Below are 20,178 nucleotides of genomic sequence, written 5' to 3'. Positions count from 1 at the left end.
TGAAAACTATTTTTTTACTTTGATAAGCCTTCATGTTGGAAAAATATACATAAGCCATCCACCACAGTCTATTTAAAACCTGTCTACATCTTGTTTGACCAAACTTCCCAGCCAAAATGGCAGAGTTCATTGTGGGCCTATGTCTGGCCTCCTGTATTAGATATCAGATTACTTTGCTCATGGGGCTAAGGAAATGAAGTGGCACAGGAAGTTGGGATTTCAAGAAGGTTCCTGAAATTTACACTGGTTTCTCTTCTTTTCAAATAGATTCTTGCAAGATGAATGCTCAAGTCAGTCCATATCTCCCAGTGAGTCAAGCCAAGGGTACCATGCTATGGAGACAATGGCTTAGGCACAACACAAAATGATTCATACCTCTGGAGCTGGTGGGTGAGGAGGGCTGGCTGATTCTCACATGCAGCCTGAAGAGGTGGAGATGGCTGAGGAGGACAGATAGAATCCTAAAACATATATGGGGAAAGGAAAAAAATTATTGCGAGCTTGAAGATTACTCAGAGCTATTCCCAGGAAGGGAAGAAACAGAAAGAACTATCTGTGTCTCAGATTTATGCTTGTGTTGTTCACCAGAAGATCTGATCACCTTTATTAAAACATGTCAACCACAAATAGAACTCAAATCCACTTTGCGCTGAGTGGTCTCCTCCAAAATGCATAGGCAAATCAGCCTGAAAGCAAACTCCAAACAAGTTGGAGAAAGCAAAGAGTGAGAGCCTACTTGAATTTGTTGCTGGAGAATTTGATGGTGCTGCTCCTGCTGGTATAACATATGCTGCTGCTGGGTCTTTTCCAGGGTTCTTTCATCAATCTGCCCCCCGTACATCTTCTGCAGCTGCTCACACTCCTGAAGGGAAAGTAGTTAATACAGATGGGATGCAGCTAGACCCACCCCATGCAGTGATTTCAGCAGATGCAGATCTGCCCCCAAGGTCTTATGGGCAGAAAGAGCCGCAAGAGAACAGTGTCCTTGATGAGCAATTAACTCATTTATATAAGTATCTGGTGCACTAAATAGATTCACATCCTGTTCTGTATGAATGAATGGAAAACATCAAGGATGGCCTCTGTATGAGTACAAGTGTCCAATGTGAAATCTGTGTACAAAGCACATGCCATTGGAAGCTTGGTCATCAGGAAGGCAGAAAGGAAATTGGCTCTTCATAGAATCTTTATAGTATAGACACATATAGAGGTATGTTTCCTTCCTCTGAGAGTGCCATTCTGTACCACCTGGGGAGAATGCCAGGTGGTAACAATGTACAACAGGTTTAATCAAGACCCAGCATTCTAAATCATGAGTGGAGTGCCGGGGTACAAGATGGCTCACGCCTGTAATCCTAGCACTTTGGGAGGCCGAAACAGGCGGATCACCTGAGGTCCGAAGTTTGAGACAGCCTGGTCAACATGGTGAAACCATGTCTCTACTAAAAATACAAAAATTAGCTGGCGTGGTGGCGGGTGCCTGTAGTCCCAGCTACCCAGGATGATGAGGCAGGAGAATCTCTAGAACCCAGGAGTCGGACATTGCAGTGAGCCAAGATTGTGCCACTGCACTCCAGCCTGTGTGACACAGCGAGACTCAGTCTCAAAAAACAACAACAACAACAAAAAACCCCAAGCCCCGAAACTCCTTTCCAATGAACTAGAGACAGGAGAAAAATTTAGTCCCTTCATGGGGGAAGGAAGTTTGATACTGGGGAGTGCTGTACATAACACAAAGTAAAGAAAGTGCATTAGAAAGCTATACTTTCTTTTTCTTTTAAGACAGAGTCTTGCTTTGTCGCCAGGCTGGAGTGCAGGGGTGCGATCTTAGCTCACTACAACCTCTACCTCCCAGGTTCAAGTGATCCTCCCACCTCAGCCTCCCGAGTAGCTGGGACTATGCTAGTTTTTAATTTTTTTTTTTGGAGAAAGGGTTTGTCATGTTGCCTAGGCTGGTCTAGAACTCCTGGGCTCAAGCAATCCTCCCACGTCGGCCTCCCAGTGTGCTGGGATTATAGGTGGGATCCACCACGCCAGGCCCAGAAAGCTGTACCTTTTTAACCTATAAAACTGCAATGTTGCTGACATAAGAGGGGTACGTTTACCACCCCAGTCCTCCTGCAATCCTGGCCTCTGTCACCCATGCTCCTCCAGGGATGGCTGCCACCTCTTCCATTACCTGCTGCAGCTGTTTGATGCTGCTGTTGTTGCTCATTTTTTCCAGGTGAGCTTTGAAGGCCTGGATGCTCGCAGCCCCATCTGAGAACCGGCGCACAGGGGAGAAACGCTCCGTAGGGAGGTGCAGAGTGTTGGAATCCTTGTAGGTAGAGCTGAATACATGGGAAGAGAAGGTTAGAGGCTAGGACTCAGGGGCTTTGACCAAATCACACAGGGACTGCTGTTCCAGACGAACATAAAGACCGCTGGCTGCCCAGGTAGCCCTGCATATTCCACTTTCATGACATTTCCAGACGTCGGTCGTTTCCCTAGCCTGCTTCCCTTTAGAGGGCTCCAGGTGTACATCTTCCATCTCTACTTACCTTTGGTTGGCTTACTTTCCAAGCCTGGTGAGGTCCTGAGATCAAGTACATCCAGTTCTTATAAATATACTAGGCCAGAGAGAAAAGCTTCTCAATATCCTCCAGGCCAGGCCATACAGAAGCTCTTACTTTTATAATCATGTGTCTATCTAGTGCCTTTAGAAACCTTAAATTCACCATTTGAGCCAAAGTTTTTCCTGAGCAATAATCTCCGTACGGCCAAAGGGAAACAACGGTCAGTTTTGTGGTCAAAGGTCTGGCCTGGAACTCACAGGTTCTGTGCTAGAAAATAGAAGGTGGTGATTGGGGTGGGGGAAAATGAAGACTTCTGATCCTGGGATGGAGACAGCAAATTCTTAAGGAATGTGGGCCTTGAGATCCTGCACGTACCTGGTCAACAAAAATAAGGCCACCTACTGTGAAAATCGACTTCTCAGAGCAGCAGCACTCGCTCAACCTCCTAATGAAAGAGGAGTCACATGGATTACCTTCAAAGACCCCACTGCTGAGCAGCAGCACTTGCTCAACCTCCTAATGAGAGAGGAATCCCATGGATTACCTTCAGAGACCCCACTGTTCAACCAGAACACAGCCAGAATCTCACAGAAAGAAAGAACACGCTATTGATAAGGAATGCCTAAGACAGCATCGGGGTTAGAAGCTAACACCTACACTTGTGACCTGATGATCAGAAAGAGATGTTTATGGGCTGAGGTAAGCAGATAAAAGACTGCCAAGGCAGCAGCATTCCAGTAGCAGATGGAAAGGATCAGGGTTTCATGTCCAGGGCAGAGATGCCATTACACTGAACTTTGGATGAAATGATGTGCCACCTTGCCAGTGATTCATTTGGGACTGAAGCAGAACCACAGCTCAGGAAGCAGGTTAACAAGCGAGTTCAAATGCAGTGCAGAGAGCGCGGGACCAGGAGCAATCTAATGACCGTGCAGAGGTATCCAGAGAGTTCTGGCAGCAGGTGAAAGCCTTTTACCCTCTCTTTGCTAATGATGGCTTTTGTTTCAGACTCTACCCGAGGCTTGACCCAGTAGTGAGCTAATGAAATGAGCACGAACATGTATTTGTTTCAGTAACACAAAAAACAAATGACTCTGGGGGGCCACAATCCAGGAACAGGGATCGTGAAGGCTGTGTTCAGAAGCATTTCCTTATAACTTGTCATTTCTGTTTCTACTTCAGGTTGAGTTAAAGCAAGCAAGTACTATTTTCTCCTAAAATTTGACTCCTACGCTTTCAACGTTTTCTGATAATGGACACGTTTCTGATCCCCTCAGAAAGCCATGTTCTTCAAGCAGCCAGTACAGTCTTTCTGCACAAAAATCATTCTCTCCCATCAGAGAAAATCCCAGGTCCAGGTATTTCATGGCTTTTTCAGAAGCTCAGGTTGTGAAGAAACTGATACCCAGGTCAGTCCAGCACAGTAACCTCAGAGGAACCGTTCTGATGTAGTTGCTCATTTGAGAAGCACTGATAAGTAGCAATTGTGTTTGATTTTATTTTTATTTGCAATCACACTCAAATTCAGGATGGCCTCGCATTAGGCTGATACTCCCACACTATACTCTTCAAAGAGGGACTTGGTTCCCCATCTGGATAAAATCTATCTTGCGTTAGTTTAAAAAATTTTTTTAGTTACACTTTTTACAACATTTTTAACCTTAAATTACACATTTCCAGAAATGAAAAGGTTGATCAGACCCCTCTTCTGTTTCCATGTTGAACTTCATCTCTTCTACCCCAGGAGGATAGCTATAAATACTGTTCTTTAATCAATTCCTCCAGAAAACGAAAGGGATGCAAGAACCCATCCAGGCCACCCATATTCCATGTTTTACAGCCTTGGAAAATTTCTGCTTTCCCCTGAAGACTGGCTTTCATCTCTTTTGTTGCGTATTTGTATAGTGATCCCATCAAGACATGCTGGGTTTGCACAAATGCCCCATCTTATGCAATTTGCCACTCATAAAACATTCATTTTCTTCCAATTCAAATAGGCTTGGCCACAGGCAACCCTCAAAACACCAAAAAGGTTCACATGAAAACAGACAGCAGACAGATTTCCAGCAGGCAAGGCCTTGACAATGACTCTAGGCAGGGTGGCTATCACACAGACAGAGCTGTGGGCCAGTGTGGTCCTCCTTGAGTAACAAATGTCAACAGGATATAGGGTCTGTGATAAAGCCCGACTCTGGAAATGTGATGATCCTCATGTTCCCCTCTTAAAAAGACCTCCTGAGGAACACCTAGAATTCCACAAGGATATCTAAAGGACTTCAGCTAAACAACAGACTTGGATAAGGGCAAAACTTAAGTGTCAGGCTGTGGAGGAAGGGAAGATGGAGATGAGGAGAAAAGAACGAATGAAGGGTGTATTAGATACCAGTGTAGAGCTCGAAGTTATGAGAAATCACAGGAAACGGACAGGGGAGGAAAAGGCAGCTCTCCAGTAATCACTCAAAGTGCTCTTTATTATTTATTTATTTATTTATTGAGACGGAGTCTCTGTTGCTTAGGCTAGAGTGCAGTGGCGTGATCTCAGCTCACTGCAACGTCCACTTCCCAGGTTCAAGTAATTCTCCTGCCTCAGCTTCCCAAGTAGCTGGGACTACAGGCGCCCACCACCATGCCCGGGTAATTATTGTATTTTTAGTAGAGACGGGGTTTCACCATATTGGCCAGGCTGGTCTCGAACTCCTGACCTTATGATCTGCCTGCCTTGGCCTCCCAAAGTGCTGGGATTACAGGCGTGAGCCACCGCGCCCAGCCTCAAAGTGCTCTTTAGTGTGCATGAACACTGTAGGTCCTGTGAGATTTTCATTAGAAAAAGCCTGTCTGTCTGTGCCATCAGAGTTTTATTTGAGAATAGTCATTCTTGCTACTCCTAACAGACCATTTTTACCAAGTTATTCATAGTCATTTATGAAAGCTTATCTTCCTTCTTTTAGGGTTCCAACGTGGCACTAATTATGTCTCAGTCTGCTCAGAGTTCACTTGCCTCTGCTGATTATGTTGATACCAAATGGGTAACCAGCCTCAATAAAAAAATTGTGTCAAGCTTGCCAGTGCGAGCTGGCTGCAAGATTTCATAACAATACATATATAAACCTAATTTCCTTGGAATCTGATTGCTTTTCAACCTTCCCAAGGCTGCTTTTCACTGTCTTCCCCAAAAGACAGAAATAAAATATGCTCTAGCAACTGGTGGTGGCTTTGAATGTGTGGGCCATGAGCTTGGGGATAGCTTTGGAGTGGACAAGACTGAGATTTTTAGTCATCAAGGTATTCACAGAAGATAATCATCTTCTTCAACTAGCAAAGTGTCATTCCGCAGCTGCTTCCAGGCTTACTTGGAGTCAATGAAGTTTTCTTGGTCAGGAAGGTTAAACTTGCTTTTATTTCTTCAAGAGAATGGATTATAACCATAACCGAACCTAGCAAAAGATTTTTGCCATCAGAATATGGAAAGAATGACCTCTTAAATACATCACTCAAGAGGATCTCTGCTCTACTATTCACAAGGAGTTTTGTCTTCATTTCCAGGCTGGCGGTTCAATGGTAACACGATATGAAATGCTCATTCTTTTGAAGGTGATGGATTATTAAAGGTCAAGTCTATCGATATGGCTAGAAATCTTCCTGTTTCCAGGTGGCCTTCTGAGAGTTTCACTTTCTCGCAGGTCTCAAGTTCAATTTTATCTATGAATCAACATCTAGAATCAGGGGAATCAAATGCAGACAATAAACAGGTCTGCAAGGCAATGGGAGAGAGGAATCTCGCATTGCTCCAGGGCACAGTAAAAAACCTTTGCCCTGTGCATTGCTTACTGCAAGGAGCTGAGAAGATGTGAGTTCAGGATGACAGCTGGCTTCTATTTAAAGCCACGATGCTAGTCACCATCGCTGTGAGACTAATCAGAAGGGTGCCTGTCCGATGAGCCTCAAGGAGCTCGCACAGCTCATGTGGCTACTCACCGATGCTGATCAGGTACCAGGTGAGGAGGCCAGACCCGGGAACGGAAAGGCTGCTGTCCTAGCTGCCGTTGTAGGTCCGGTGGGATCTCAGCTGTAGGGTTGGTCATGGCCAGTGTATGTCTTTTGGACCTATTTGCCAAGTACCTGCAACAAGCAGGAGCACATTTCATAGTAAAAAAGACAGACAGGAATATTCCTCCACAAGAAGCATTAGAAGTTAATCCAAAGCACTCAATGAGATAGTGCCAGAGCTCACGAAGGGCTTGATGGCAAACAGATCCCTGACTGGATGGAAGTGAAACATGTCTAACTGGCCAACAAAAGTTGGCTTGACAATGAAGTGGCTGAATTTTGTACCTAAGAATAGCCATTGAAGAGAAGCGAGAAAGTAGGTCTAGCTCACAAAGATCAGATCACTATTCCTTGCTTCATTCTACTCGGTAGAAGAATTTATTTTCTCCATGTTAATTTATTCATCTTTTCCCTCCAAATTTCCAAAATACAAGTCAAAGGAAATGAGCCCTAAGGACTATTCCTAGAGATGAATCTGGGGAGATATTCAGAAGGACTCTGCATGTCTCTTGATCTCATAGGCTCCAGGTTTGAGACTTTCTTCACTACAGGTCACAGAAACCTGATCCTTCCATTTGAGGATAAATGAATTCCAAAACCACCCTTTCCCTCTCGCTTGGTGACTATAACTCAATCATCAGAGAAGAAAAAACTGATGTTGTCCTTGGGGAACCAACATTCTGTAGAGGATGAAGAAATAAAACCACATGAAATGTTTAGTTAGGGAGGAGAAAAGCAAGGAAAAAATAAAAACAGAAGAATCTCAAAAGACGAAGAGTTCCCAAGCTGATGGCTTTTATTCGGAAGATCTTTCAGACCCAGCACTTAGTCAATACCATCAATAAGCTATTGTCCCTCTTTGTCTGGTGGATGACATCCTCCACCGCTGCTGCTCTTCTGGAGGCGTGAATGAAAGAGGCACTATATCTTTTTTATTACATCAAAACTGATGGGCATCATACCCTTGAAATGTTGGTCTAACGAAGAAAGAAGGTGGACCTGGAGGAAGGAAAGTCTAAGATAAAGAAGATAAAATATTGCTGTCGCTTTTAAGGTAGAAAGGCAGTAAATTTCCTGATTTCTCATTTCTTCATGACCCAGTAGGGCCCATTTGTAACCTTATACACCCTCTTATCAGCAAACTTTAGAAACAACAGCATCAAGGGAAGAAAAAGTTACTACAATTTTCCTTCTATTGGCCAAGCTGTAGAAGGAGCTGGCCCACCTGCCAACACCCCTGTTTGCCATGGTTTTCTTTCCACATAGGACCAGCTGCTTTCTGAATAGCTGCTCTCATACAGAGCTACTGGGGGTAGGATGAGCGTCCTAGCCAGCAACTGTCAGGTTCTTAAAAAATGGTCTCATTTCATTCTTAACTATCTTGCCCCTTTAAGCTAAAATCAGTTAACAGACTGTAGAGTAATTAGTGTTACGTGAACTTGCCAAAGAGTAAGCCATTAGTGTTTTAATAACCATTTGATAAAGACACCCAAAGTTCCCCCAAAAGCCCATGAAAACCATTTTATTTCAACTTCCCTCAAAGGAAAAAACATATAGAAGAACACCTGTATTTCTGGGAAAATACATGCTGGATTCTGGTGAAACCCCCTCCCCGGATAATCAGAAAATCAACTCCCACAAGGGGGCATGCATGGAGCTGAGGACCAGGGCTAATGGAACTGAGGCCAAAACAACAGTACAGCATGCCTGATGGTCACTGCCATTCTCTGTGAATTAGGCATCTCTTAATAAGGTTCTGTAAACAATGGATATTTGCATCTGTCCCTGGCCCGAATCCCATATTCTCTTTTTCAATATCTTTGTTGGTACAAGGGGGTAGAAGAAGCACACAGCAAACAGTACAAGAGGTATTCATTCTCCTGGATAGGAAGAGTCCATGCCAGAGGTCCATGGCCAGACTAGCTAGGATCACTGTCATCCCACATCTCCAATTCCTTTTCAGTAAACAGTTCTTGGCAGGTAGGAGCAGGCTTTGTGCCTTGTGAATGAATACTATCAGAGTTGCAATATGAAGGCAGGGGACAAGGAAGAAGGAGGGAGGAAAGAAAAAGTTCTTATGGTTATTGCTGTCACTTAGGGGACTTCCAATGGTGCTTACAGAAATGACATTTTCTGGGTAGTCTTCTGTTACTTCCATGTGGGGTGGAACATGCCATCTGGCTTGAGCAAAGAGACCACACAAATGTTGAAGCTGCACTGTGCCACCTCCTTGGGCAGAGGTGACCTTTCGCTGGTTGCAGGGGGAGCCTGCCCAAGGACTTCTGCAAGCACTGCCAGATGTCACATTACCTCTGCACAGCTTCCTGATCTGGCTCCCCATCCGAGCTCTCCTCGTCCACAGGGGTAACTGCTGGCACTGCCTGAAGAGAGACAGGAAGGAAAAGCTCAAGGTGGCAGCTTATTCTGTAATGCCTCTTATTCTAATAACTGGGCTTGGGGCAGGACTTTCTGTTAACTTTCTTATTTACAGAACTTTTCTAGGACCCCTGGGTTATATAGGATTCTCATATACCTATTTTCCCATTTTTACCTTGCTTAGTTAATACTAATTAGAATTTCTTCCTCTTATTTATCTTCATTCATTCATTTATTAATCTAACAAATGCCTACTATTACAGGATAAAATGTGAATTTACAGATATAGACCTTGCCCTCATTTTACAGTCTAGTAGAGGATAGAGACAAGTAAACAATTACAAAATAACATGATCAAGTCTTCTAATGGGGGTGCTTGGGAATTAAGGAGGGCATCCTGGAGGAGGTGGTACCTAGCAGGAACCTGAAGGATGCACAGGAGCTGGTCAGGCAAAGAGGGACAGGATTACAGACTTCTAGGCTGAAGAAAAGAGAAGGCCTGTAGGTGTTTGAGGACCCAAAAATACAGAAGATTGTTTACCTGAAATGTCTAGGACTTGACCTGTTTTTCATATTAATGTGATTTCCAGAGTTTAAATGTCTTAACTCCAGGAAAGCATAGTGAATTATTGAAATTACATTTTAGTCCATAAGATACAATTGTGTAGTTTGAATTCAATGCTTTAAAATAGTTGTTACTCGCCAAAACATGTGAGTGAAATGAGAACCACCACGATGCATGTATCACTGTGACTTTCCCATCTGCATCCTTGCTAGCTACCCATAGCCTGGGTGCCCACATAATCACCATGCCTCAGCCACTAGAACAAAAATCACACTTCAATTATTATAAAAGAGCATTTTACAAAATGGATAATTACAAAACAAAACAAAACCCTCCTGGAATAATTTTGTTTGAAAGCTCGCAGGGTTCCTGGATCCCTTACCACAGTTCTACAAGGGTGGAGTGAACAGGGTGAGGCAGGAAGTGGCTGTAGATGAGGCAGGAGAGGAACGCTGTGGCCAGTGATAAATGGCCTTGAATAACACACTAAAGTTTGAGGAAGAACAGTGGTGAATCACTAAAGGATTTTAAGCAGGGGCATGGTGTTACAAAGATTTATATTTGCAAGAGCTAGTTTCCTCTAGCTGTGGTGTGAAAAGGGCTGGTGGCAGGGATCAGGGGACACGACTGGAAGCAAGGAAGTCAGTTAGGATGCCATGGTGTTCATCTATGCAATGGATGACAGTGACTTTAGTTAAGGAAAGGAAAGTGGAGAAGTAAGATCTTTCATTCACAGGCACTGGATAACTGACTTGATATGGGGAATAAGAGAGGGAAGAGTTAAAGATAAAATTCACATCCCTAGCTTGTGTAACCCAGAAACTGACAGTGCCATTCACTGTCACCCAAGGGGAGGAACAGGTTTCACAGAGTCATGGTAAGTTCATTTGGGACATGTTGAATTTACAGGTGTCAATACTTGTGGAATAACCAACTAAATCTATCCCGTAGGCAGTCATGTATACATATGTATAGAACTCAGAAGACCATTCTGGGCTGCAGAATCAGACGGTAACTGAAATTACGGGAGTGGACAAACTCATCCAGAGGGAGTACATAAAAGGACATGGGAACAGGGCCTAGGATAAAACTCTGGGTTTTGCCAACTTCAAGGAACAAGCAGAAAGGAAATGTGAAAAGGAGAGGCGGGGGAAAACAGAGAATGTGGTGCCACAGACACCAAGAACAGAAAATATTTCAAAGAAAAAAAGAAGTCAACAGTGATTAATACAGTTGGGACATCCAAAAAGATAAAAGGTTAAAAATGTCCACTGGATTTATCAATAAGAACTTGTTAGTGACCTTGGCAAAAACAGTTACAGTAGACATAGTAAGTCACCCCACCTCCTATAAAGCTGACCATGATCCTTCCAAACCTGTCTTGCCCATCTCTGAATGCCTCTGCCACCTAATTTTCCATGTTATTACTGTGGTACTTAATCACATATGATCTGGTACTATTATTCAAATACTTCACATGTGTTGATCTTGTCCATGATGCCAAGGGCTGTGATACTAATTCCTTCATTCCTGAAAGTGTGGCCCACGGACCCATGCCCACAAACCATTTTGTTACTAATTCATGATAAGGTAAGTACAGAAATCAACAAAAGGCTTTCAGAAACTTTTAGCAATTTAAAAAAATAAATAAAGAGATACTTCTAGCAATTTAACAGAGTAATTTTGTCTGTTGAACTCGATAAAAAATTTAGCCTTGTATTTTATATGTGTTTACATTTTCATTTTTCTAATGATTCCCTTTTACTGTATTTTACAAGGGATTAACCCATGATGGAATAAAGGAGGGAAAAGGGTCCTCAAAGCAGCACTGCCCTTACAACATCTCCAAGGGTGACGGATATAGTTACTACCCAAAATTACGGTACTATGAGATGGAATGAATAAACGAATGAATGAATGACCTATGACAGGAAAATAACCAGAAATAAACAGAACCCAGGGGAGAAAAAAAATCTCTGAATGTGACTATCATATGAAGGAGATGTGACTAAGATAACTGACTAGGCTAGAGCTGTGGGAGCAAATCATCAAGTGATCCAGGTTATGCCAGAAATGTGAGGTGTGTTTATCAATGGAGAAAGTGTTAGTGAAAAGGCAATTTTAGAAGCCAGTCTAGAAACCAATTAATTTAAGGGCACTTTGGCCTTCTGGCAGGGAAAGGTTGCTGGGAGAAGGCTCTGAGTTAGGCTGCTACCTGCCCCAAGCTGGCAGGAGTGCAGCTGGACTTAACCAGGTACCTGTGAGCGCCCATTGAGGAAAAAGCTCTCCAGGAGCAAAGTTCAATGTAGAAATAACTTGGCTAAGTAAGTAAGTTCTCCAAAAACAAAGTGTGGAAAAGTCTACTGGCCTGAAGAAAATGGGCTGGAATATCCTAAGTTTGGAGAAAGAGGAAATTCAGACACGTAGGTTGGCCCTGGGTTCCCAACCCTAGGCTCACAACCTTTTTATCAAAACCCTCTGTGACAGTGAATTGGGCTGTGTGCTGCTACTCACTGGTGTCATGGTGACAAGCGGAGAGGGTCCCCGTGGGCGCTTCAGCAGCTGCTGGGCATGCAGTTGGATGTTGGCTCCTCCATCTGATGCCCTCCGGCCAAGGGGGCCCATTCCATTCAACAGTTGTAGCGTGGGTGGCTGTAGGAGAGACTGCTCCTGCCAGGAACAGAGTGGGGAGGACGGACCATGAGATGAGGGGAAGGAGGAGAGAAAGGGGCAAGCCACTCATCTATGCAAATTAAGGGAGTCATGGGTCATGATGGAGACTAAAGGATGCTTCCCTCTCACCCGAGCTGCTTTGCAAGAGAAATCATCTTTCTCTATAAGGAAACCCTTCAGTCCTAGGGAAGGTGCCTTATAGCCTTTCAAAGGAAGCTAAAGTTTGTTTTTTCTCGAGCCAGCCCTCTCCTGTGTCTAGGTACCTTGTACTCAAGTTGCCCGGTTGGTTGCAAATTTTGCATAGGCAACAGGTTGTGCATGAAGTTCACATTAGGGGCCACCTGCAGGAATGGAGCCTGTGGGTTGACTCCAGGAAAGCCAGGTAGGAGCTTCTGCAGATCGTCCATAACTTCCGTACTGATAGAAAACAGAATGACAGAGAAGTTTGGTTAACATTCTTACTCAAAAGTGCTTATATCCCAGCATTGATGGCACTGCTGTGTTCAGTACAACTTATTGTATTTTATTTATTTTCTTCCTAAATTTATGTTTCTCTTTAAGATCCTAAAGCAAAGCAAAAGCCTAAAGTGTGGAATTTAACTCTCTGCTCCTTTACTATTTGGGACAAGGGACTGCTATTCGTTATTGGCCATTCATGTAAAACCAACAGCTCTGAGCCAAGAGGAAATACTGGCACCAGTCCAGTTCAGGTTTTCAAATCCTGGAGGTGAACAGCAAGTTTCTGGAGAACGTGGGCCATCCACTAAGATAATGGCTGCCTGAAGTAGCAACTGATTCACCAGGGAAAGAATGCAATCACTCTCGTCAGTGCTGACAGGACAGATAAGTACTAGACGTACAGGGCTATCTTGCTACAACGGTAGGTTTTACAGCATACTTTACAGTAAGACATCTTTCCACTAACAGAGCGACTCAGGGCTCCACCCCTTTAAAGCTGACATAGTCTGTGGAGCCAGAATATTCCCCTATTGCCTGTTTGATCATAGGCTGAGAACAGGAGACACAAAGCAAGCACATCAGCAAGCATGGGAGTCTTTTTTGGAAATTCACTGGGAGAAAAGAGATATTTATAAGAAAACCAGCTTTGCCCTGAGTTGACCTCTCAGGAGAATTCTTGCCACAACCTTCTCTTCCTACTCAGCAAAGAAAATATCCAGAAAAGAGGTAAGGCTATTTTAAAGTTGAGAGTCTTCAACCGTGGAACAAAAATGGGGTGAGCTGGCCTTCAGTCTATATTTTCCAGTGTGCAGGCATCAGGGATAACATGAAAGACTATTTTGGGAAAACACTTTGGGAAACTGTTGTGCTATTGGATTTTGGATCCTTATTCATTTAAATTTTAATTGTCTACATACATAAATTACAGCATATCATTTGTCCACTTGGCCACTGGATTCGATCTCCTCTGGGGATACAATATAGTAGGAAACGTGCCATGGTAGACACTGAGTGTGAGGTGACAATTCTTTGCCCCGGTGTTAGTGAGGGCTGTTGGCCAGATACTCACCGTGGGTCAGCCACGCCCACTGTGTGCCTCCTCATTGACAAATAGCGCACCAATGCTTCAGGGGAAGGCTCTTCACCCTCATCACTGTCCAAATTCAGTGTCCCATCCGGCTGAGGTGGAGGGAAATACCATCACATTAGAAATGAGAAGGAAGGGAAGCAAGGAGATGGCAAAGAAAGTGGTTTCAACTGACAGCTCCCATAGGTTGCTACTTGCCTCCACAATTTGGTTCTCTGGGTTGATGAGCTGCACCTGGGGAACGCTGATGTTCATAGCGGTGCCTGCTTGCTCCGCCTGGAAAGCAGTACATACATAGACACGCACACCTTTAATACTAGAGAGAAATAATGAGTCTTTCCAAGTAGTCTTGATTGCTAAAGTCTATGTTTCCCTGATTACTAAAGTCTTTGGTTCATCTGCCCTTAGAAGTCACAACAAGGAAGCATCCTGTGGAGAGGATAGCATCGCCTCATGATTTGCTGTTTCTTTAAAAAAACAAAAGGCACAACTATTCTTGCTCATTCCTCCTCTCTGTCAAAAAAAGGTTCAGATCTTTGACTGGCCTCTGACAAAGGAAGAGATGACAAATGGGAGGAGACAGAGGTAAGGAAGAGCAAGAAACTCTCTTGACTTAGGGTTAGTGAGCAACAGCTAACCTTTACCCCCCTGGTGTTACTTGTCCTGAACTAGGTCACTGGAGTTATTGCCCACCTGGATATTGACTGGTGCTTGAAAGGCCAGGGCTCGGGGCATGCTAGGAAGTGCTCCGAGACGCAGGGTTTTATGTCTCTTATGTCGATCACACAGCAGGCTGTAGATTGCACTATAGTGATCATAGGCATCTGATCTTAATGACTACCAAGAGAGAAGGGAAAAGAGTACAAAACCCTGGTGAAATGGCATGTTGATGACCAGAACCCTTTCAGTAATAACATTAGCCAAAGCACCTTCTTTCCTTCTTTCCAAGGCCCAGGGAGGGGCAGAGGAAGAAAAACAGGAGGAAAAAAAAAGGCCCAAGTTCCCAAGAAGGAGAAAAATGGAAAAAGCAGGTTAGAGGAACTGCTACATCCCACTTTGTTCTCCACTCCATCAGAGATACCTGCAATGTCTGCTCTTTGTCCAGTCCCATGTCCTCCATGGCCAAGAGGACATCCTCATTCAGGGGGTCCACCTGTCTTTCTTCCTTTAGTTGTTGGCATTCAGCTATTAACTGTAATATAAAAAGGAGGAAGCTGTCAACCCCCCAATTAACCACATCAATATGGCACAGCACATATAATGACCAAGCTGTTCCATGCCCTCTGGCTTGGGATATTTTTGGCCTCAGACAGAGTCTAAGGAAGACAGCCCTGAGTGATCAGCTGTGAACAGACAACAACTCACTGTTTCCAGCACTCCCTGGAGTACCTGGGATGGCCACAGTGGTTTAAATAAAAGCATGCTACAGAAGCCACTGAATTGAGCATACTAAGACAAGAGGAAGGTGACATCCCCATGGTAGGTAAGCTGCAGAACTGCAGGCTGTACTATCTCAAAAGCCAAAAACATGATAATTGATGATAATTTGGGGACACATGGTAGGGAACCATGATCACTATTCTCCAACAGTTTAACTGGTTTTACATTCCTTCTTGCTTGCTTCACGTGCTGCTTTAGCATTACATAATAGTTTGTTCCCAGTGTCCACCTTTTCAGGTTATGGCCTGATTACAATCACATGCAAAGGAGGCTGCAACAGCTTTCAGAGGAGTCCCCTGCAGCAGTGGTTCCCAGCTCACCCTGTCAAAGTTGGGATCGGCGTCCCCTAGCTTCATCCACTTGTGCTTGCAGATCTGCTCCATGGAGAGGCGCTTATTGGGGTCTAACACCAACATATGGCGGATCAAATGCTCACATTCTGCAATGGACAAACAGCCTGCCTTCAGTTTCTGGTGAGGGGAGGCACCAGGGGAGCAGAGGAACCAGGAGCAAAGCCAGCAGGGAGGCTCTCCAACTCCCTGCTTCTAATTTTGTCTCTCTTGCACTTTGATCCTTACCTATTCCGTTGCTTATGCCACCAGAAGGGGCTAAGCAAAGGCAGAGAGAGGTGGAGAAAAAGAAACTCAAGTGTGGGAGTCTGGTTACTGCCTTCACCAAAAGGCTGACGAGAAAAGGTCTGGGGATAATCCACGGATTTCATTTATTTGTATTATGTATATGGCCCCATTTAATACAAGTAATGAAGAGTAGAATGGCCTCTAAAGAGATTCAGTATCTTACAAGGTTCTCAAAACATTCAGTTCTATCCTCCTAAATGTACCACCATGTGCATACTAATGCTTTTGGCTTAGGTGTGCAATACCCTTCTTCAAAACGTAGAGAACGTGAATTTCTGATGGCACGAGGTGTGTACGGGAGACAGCCACAGGCTACCTCTCTCCTATGCCCTGCGATTCAGCTAGCCTTATTTATCATTTTCTCAATGTTATTTAAACAGTCACAGGTATTTAAAACTGGGCTGTGAGCTACAGATATTCAGATCAATAGAAATTTTTCTCTGGGTGTTCATATTACAGATTACATTGCAGAAAGAACAATGGATTCAAAATCAAGAAATTTATATTCTGATTTCAAAACCACCCTCTATTTCTAAGTTTTCTCATCTACAAAATGTGGGTACTGAGGGTGATGTGAGAGTAACAGTTGTGATGAAGGCAGTGATGATGATACCAAAACAGCAGTATTAATGCATTTTACAATTATCATTTCCTCATTTAATCTACACAGCAATCCTAGGAGGAATGTACTATCATTATTCCCATTTTAGGAATAGCAAAAACTAGGCACAGAGAGGTAAAGCAACTTGTCCAAGGTCACATGGCTATTAAGTCAGATTTCAAACCAGACAGCCTGGCTCTTCACCTGGTACTCCTAACCACAATGCTACCCTGCCTCTGTGGTGCAGAGTTGTTGGGGAATCCAAATCCCCCAACATTAATTCAACACTGAACCATTAATTCAACATCTTTATCCAAGACACCATCATCTCTGACTTACAGCCTGCAAAAGTCTCCTACCTGGTCTTTCTGCTTCCATTCTTGCTCCATTACAATCTATTTTCCATAGACAGGCAAAATGAATGTTTCCAAAGCATAAATTTGGGCATTACTCTCCAATCTCTTCCCATAACCCTCAGAATGAAATCCAAAGTCCTGGGTCTATAAGGCTCTTACTTCTCTCTCTTTCTTTCTTTCTTTTTTTTTTTTTTTGAGACAGAGTCTTGCTCTGTTACCCAGGCTATGAAGTGCAGTGGAACGATCTCGGCTCACTGCAACCTCTGCCTCCTGGGTTCATGTGATTCTCCTGCCTTAGCCTTCCCAGTAGCTGGGATTACAGGCCTGTACCACCACACCCGGCTCATTTTTGTATCTTTAGTAGAGGCAAAGTTTCACCATGTTGACCAGGCTGGTCTCAAACTCCTGACCTCAAGTGATCCACTTGCCTCAGCCTCCCAAAGTGCTGGGATTACAGGCGTGAGCCACCGCATCTGGTCGCCTACTTCCCTCTCTGACCTGGTTTCCTGCCACTATGCACATTTCTAGTTTTTGCACATGTTTAACACACTGCCATACAATGGCCTTTACATGTTTTTTTGTGTGTGTGTGTTTTTTTTTCCCTTTAGCTGAAATGGCCACTCCTCAGATCTTCATATGGCTGGCTCCTTGTCATTCAGGTAAGAGCTTAAACGTCACTTCCTCAGAAAGTTCTTCTTTAACCACCTACTCTAAGATGGACCTCCAGTCACTCTTTATTACACCACATTAATTTTCTTCACACAAATGATTTCTTTGGGAAACCATCTTTTTTATGTATTTACTTATTGTCTGACTCCTCCACTGCAATGCAAGGCCCATGTCTTTCTTTCTGTTGTACCCAGCATCAACTCTCCAGTACCTAAAATGGTTATGATATCTAGCCACTTAGGAGCTGCATAAACATCTACTGAATATATAAATAAATATTTGTTGAGTATTTAATCAAATGAGATTATAATTGTGAAAATTTTTTAAAATAAAATTTTCTATAGGTTTTTAAATTTTCTGCTTCTATTTAATCACAACCATGCTGAAAACAAAACTGGTAAGTGAAAATAACAACAACAGTAAGACATTATTACAAAAAGTTACTTTTGATATACCAAGCACTGTGCTTACCAACTTTATTATATTTAACCTTCACAACAACCTTAACTTAGAGACTACAATTAGCTCCACTTATAAATGAAGAAGAAACAAGATTTTGAAAGTTAACATATTCAACATGGCAAAGAAATGGCAAAGTTGAGACTTCTAAGCTGCACTCTTGACTACCCTATTATACATCTCCACATGGATATAAATTGAGCTACTTTTCTAGGGTGAATTCAACTCTTCAATTTCTATACCATTTGGCAAACACCATTCTATATTACTGTTTTCAAAAGAATACTACAAGTAACTAAGATAAATTACTCTTAATTTTTAACTTACTCTAACTTTAAAAGCTAATACAACAAAGTTCCTATATCAAAATGATTTCTTACATCAGGCATCAATTTATTGTTGCTTTACAATTAAAAGTATATTCAAATGCAGTGTACATCTGAAAGTCTTCTGCATTCCTACAGAGTAAAGTAAATGCCATCTACAACATTACGCTGTATTAATAATGTTTCCAGAGTAGTAAGGCTAGAGCCACAACTGTAGCAGCACCTGTGTAGATTATAAATGTCACTGACACACATGTTTATGGTTTGCAGTTACTTAAGAGGACAAAAGTGTTCTTAATTTAGGAAGTTTCTAAAGACCCCTATGTAGGGAGAAGGCTAGTACCAAATTGTTGTTAAGGCCTCTAGATGGCACTCTCCTGTTTTCCTTTGGTCTCCACACACCATTTAGTGCGTAAGATGACCAAAGCTGAATGGTGTTCAGTTAAAGGCTTGCTTTAAAACAGACTTTTTTTCCAAGGCAATTTCCTTAAAAGCAAACAACAATAACAACAACAAAACACACACAAAAAAACCAAACCAAAAACACTACCATAATAATTCCTAATTAGAAGATATATCTAGTTCATTTCAGGATCTTGAAACCTCTATTTGGTCATCCTTAACCATTATTTGGCCTCGGATGCCTTGAAAATTCTCCAAAAAAAAAAAAAAAATCTGCACAAGAATTTATACACAAAACCTTGCATGTAACTTTAGACTACTCAAGGATGTCCTAAGAAGCTTGCACAGATCCCCCACACCCCAGATGTCTACAGGTCCCAGATTAAGAACCAAAACAATTCTTACAGTGTCAAGGGCAAGAGCTTTTTAATCTTGACTATCCTACATAATATCGAACGTGCCAAGGAACAGAAATCTAACATTTTTCATATGTGGCACAGATGGAAAATATGACAAAATGCAGAAAGCTAGAGTATCATCATCAACTCATATTTCCTAAGTGTCATGTAGTTCATGAAATTAAATTCAGATGAGATTTGAAGACAGCATTCTACGTAAAATATGGAAACTGGGTGAAAACGAGGGAAACAGATGCTCTCAAACCCAAGAACACAATCACCCACAGGACATTCAATTTACAAGCGCAGAAAGATGGAGCCCTCAAGTCAAACAAAACATCAACTTTTCCAGATGCCAAGAAGTACTCTATTTTATTGTCTAAAAGGTCACTATTGGCCAGGCATGGTGGCTCACGTCTGTAATCCCAGCACTTTGGGAAGCTGAGGTGGGCAGATTGCTTGAGGCCAGGAGTTCGAGACCAGCCTGGCCAACATAGCAAAACCCTGTCTCTACTAAAAATACAAAAATTAGCTGGGTGTGGTGGTGCATGCCTGTAATCCCAGCTACTCGGGAGGCTGAGGCACGAGAATTGCTTGAACCTGGGAGGCAGAGGTTGCAGTAAACTAAGACTGCACCACTGCACTCCAGCTTGGATGACAGAACAAGATTCTGTCTTAAAAATAAAAAATAAGGCCGGGTGCGGTGGCTCATGCCTGTAATCCCAGCACTTTGGAAGGCCGAGGTGGGCGGATCACGAGGTCAGGATATCGAGACCATCCTGGCTAACACAGTGAAACCCCGTCTCTACTAAAAATACAAAACTTAGCCAGGCGTGGTGGCGGGCGCCTGTAGTCCCAGCTACTCGGGTGGCTGAGGAAGGAGAATGGCGTGAACCTGGGAGACAGAGCTTGCAGTGAGCCGAGATCGCATCACTGCACTCCAGCCTGGGTGACAGAGCGAGACTCCGTCTCTAAAAATAATAATAATAATAATAAAATAAATAAATAAATAAAAGGGCCCCATTATTTGCGCCCTCCCAAAAGGTAGGGACTCTGAGGCTAAATGAAACTGAACCACTTTGGGCCATGCAAGAATACGCTCCTCTGCTTGTGTGTGCCAGAGAAGC

General features: G+C 43.2%; 1 protein-coding gene across 4 annotated transcripts in view; it reads right to left on the bottom strand.

Annotated features, from left to right (window-relative positions):
* The window catches only part of SIK3 (SIK family kinase 3), a 127,823-nt gene that overhangs the window by 18,271 nt on the left and 89,374 nt on the right, over positions 1–20,178 (bottom strand). For 2 of the 4 annotated variants that reach the window (XM_011982084.1, XM_011982067.1), the window contains 11 exons: positions 15,523–15,641; positions 14,844–14,954; positions 14,456–14,599; positions 13,961–14,038; positions 13,745–13,854; positions 12,480–12,633; positions 12,058–12,213; positions 8,913–8,983; positions 2,180–2,330; positions 737–862; positions 376–461 (listed from right to left, as the gene is read on the bottom strand). In XM_011982084.1, the coding sequence (XP_011837474.1) occupies positions 376–461; positions 737–862; positions 2,180–2,330; positions 8,913–8,983; positions 12,058–12,213; positions 12,480–12,633; positions 13,745–13,854; positions 13,961–14,038; positions 14,456–14,599; positions 14,844–14,954; positions 15,523–15,641 (1,306 nt within the window). Of the gene's footprint in view, positions 1–375; positions 462–736; positions 863–2,179; positions 2,331–6,530; positions 6,675–8,912; positions 8,984–12,057; positions 12,214–12,479; positions 12,634–13,744; positions 13,855–13,960; positions 14,039–14,455; positions 14,600–14,843; positions 14,955–15,522; positions 15,642–20,178 lie in introns of all 4 variants that reach the window. The other 2 variants (XM_011982060.1, XM_011982076.1) reach the window with 2 other exon arrangements.

The sequence above is a fragment of the Mandrillus leucophaeus genome, unplaced genomic scaffold (assembly GCF_000951045.1).
Source record: "Mandrillus leucophaeus isolate KB7577 unplaced genomic scaffold, Mleu.le_1.0 Scaffold1052, whole genome shotgun sequence".
In the NCBI taxonomy this organism is placed as follows: domain Eukaryota; kingdom Metazoa; phylum Chordata; class Mammalia; order Primates; family Cercopithecidae; genus Mandrillus; species Mandrillus leucophaeus.
Note: the sequence above shows the minus strand (reverse complement) of the source record. Positions and strands in the feature narration are given on the sequence as shown.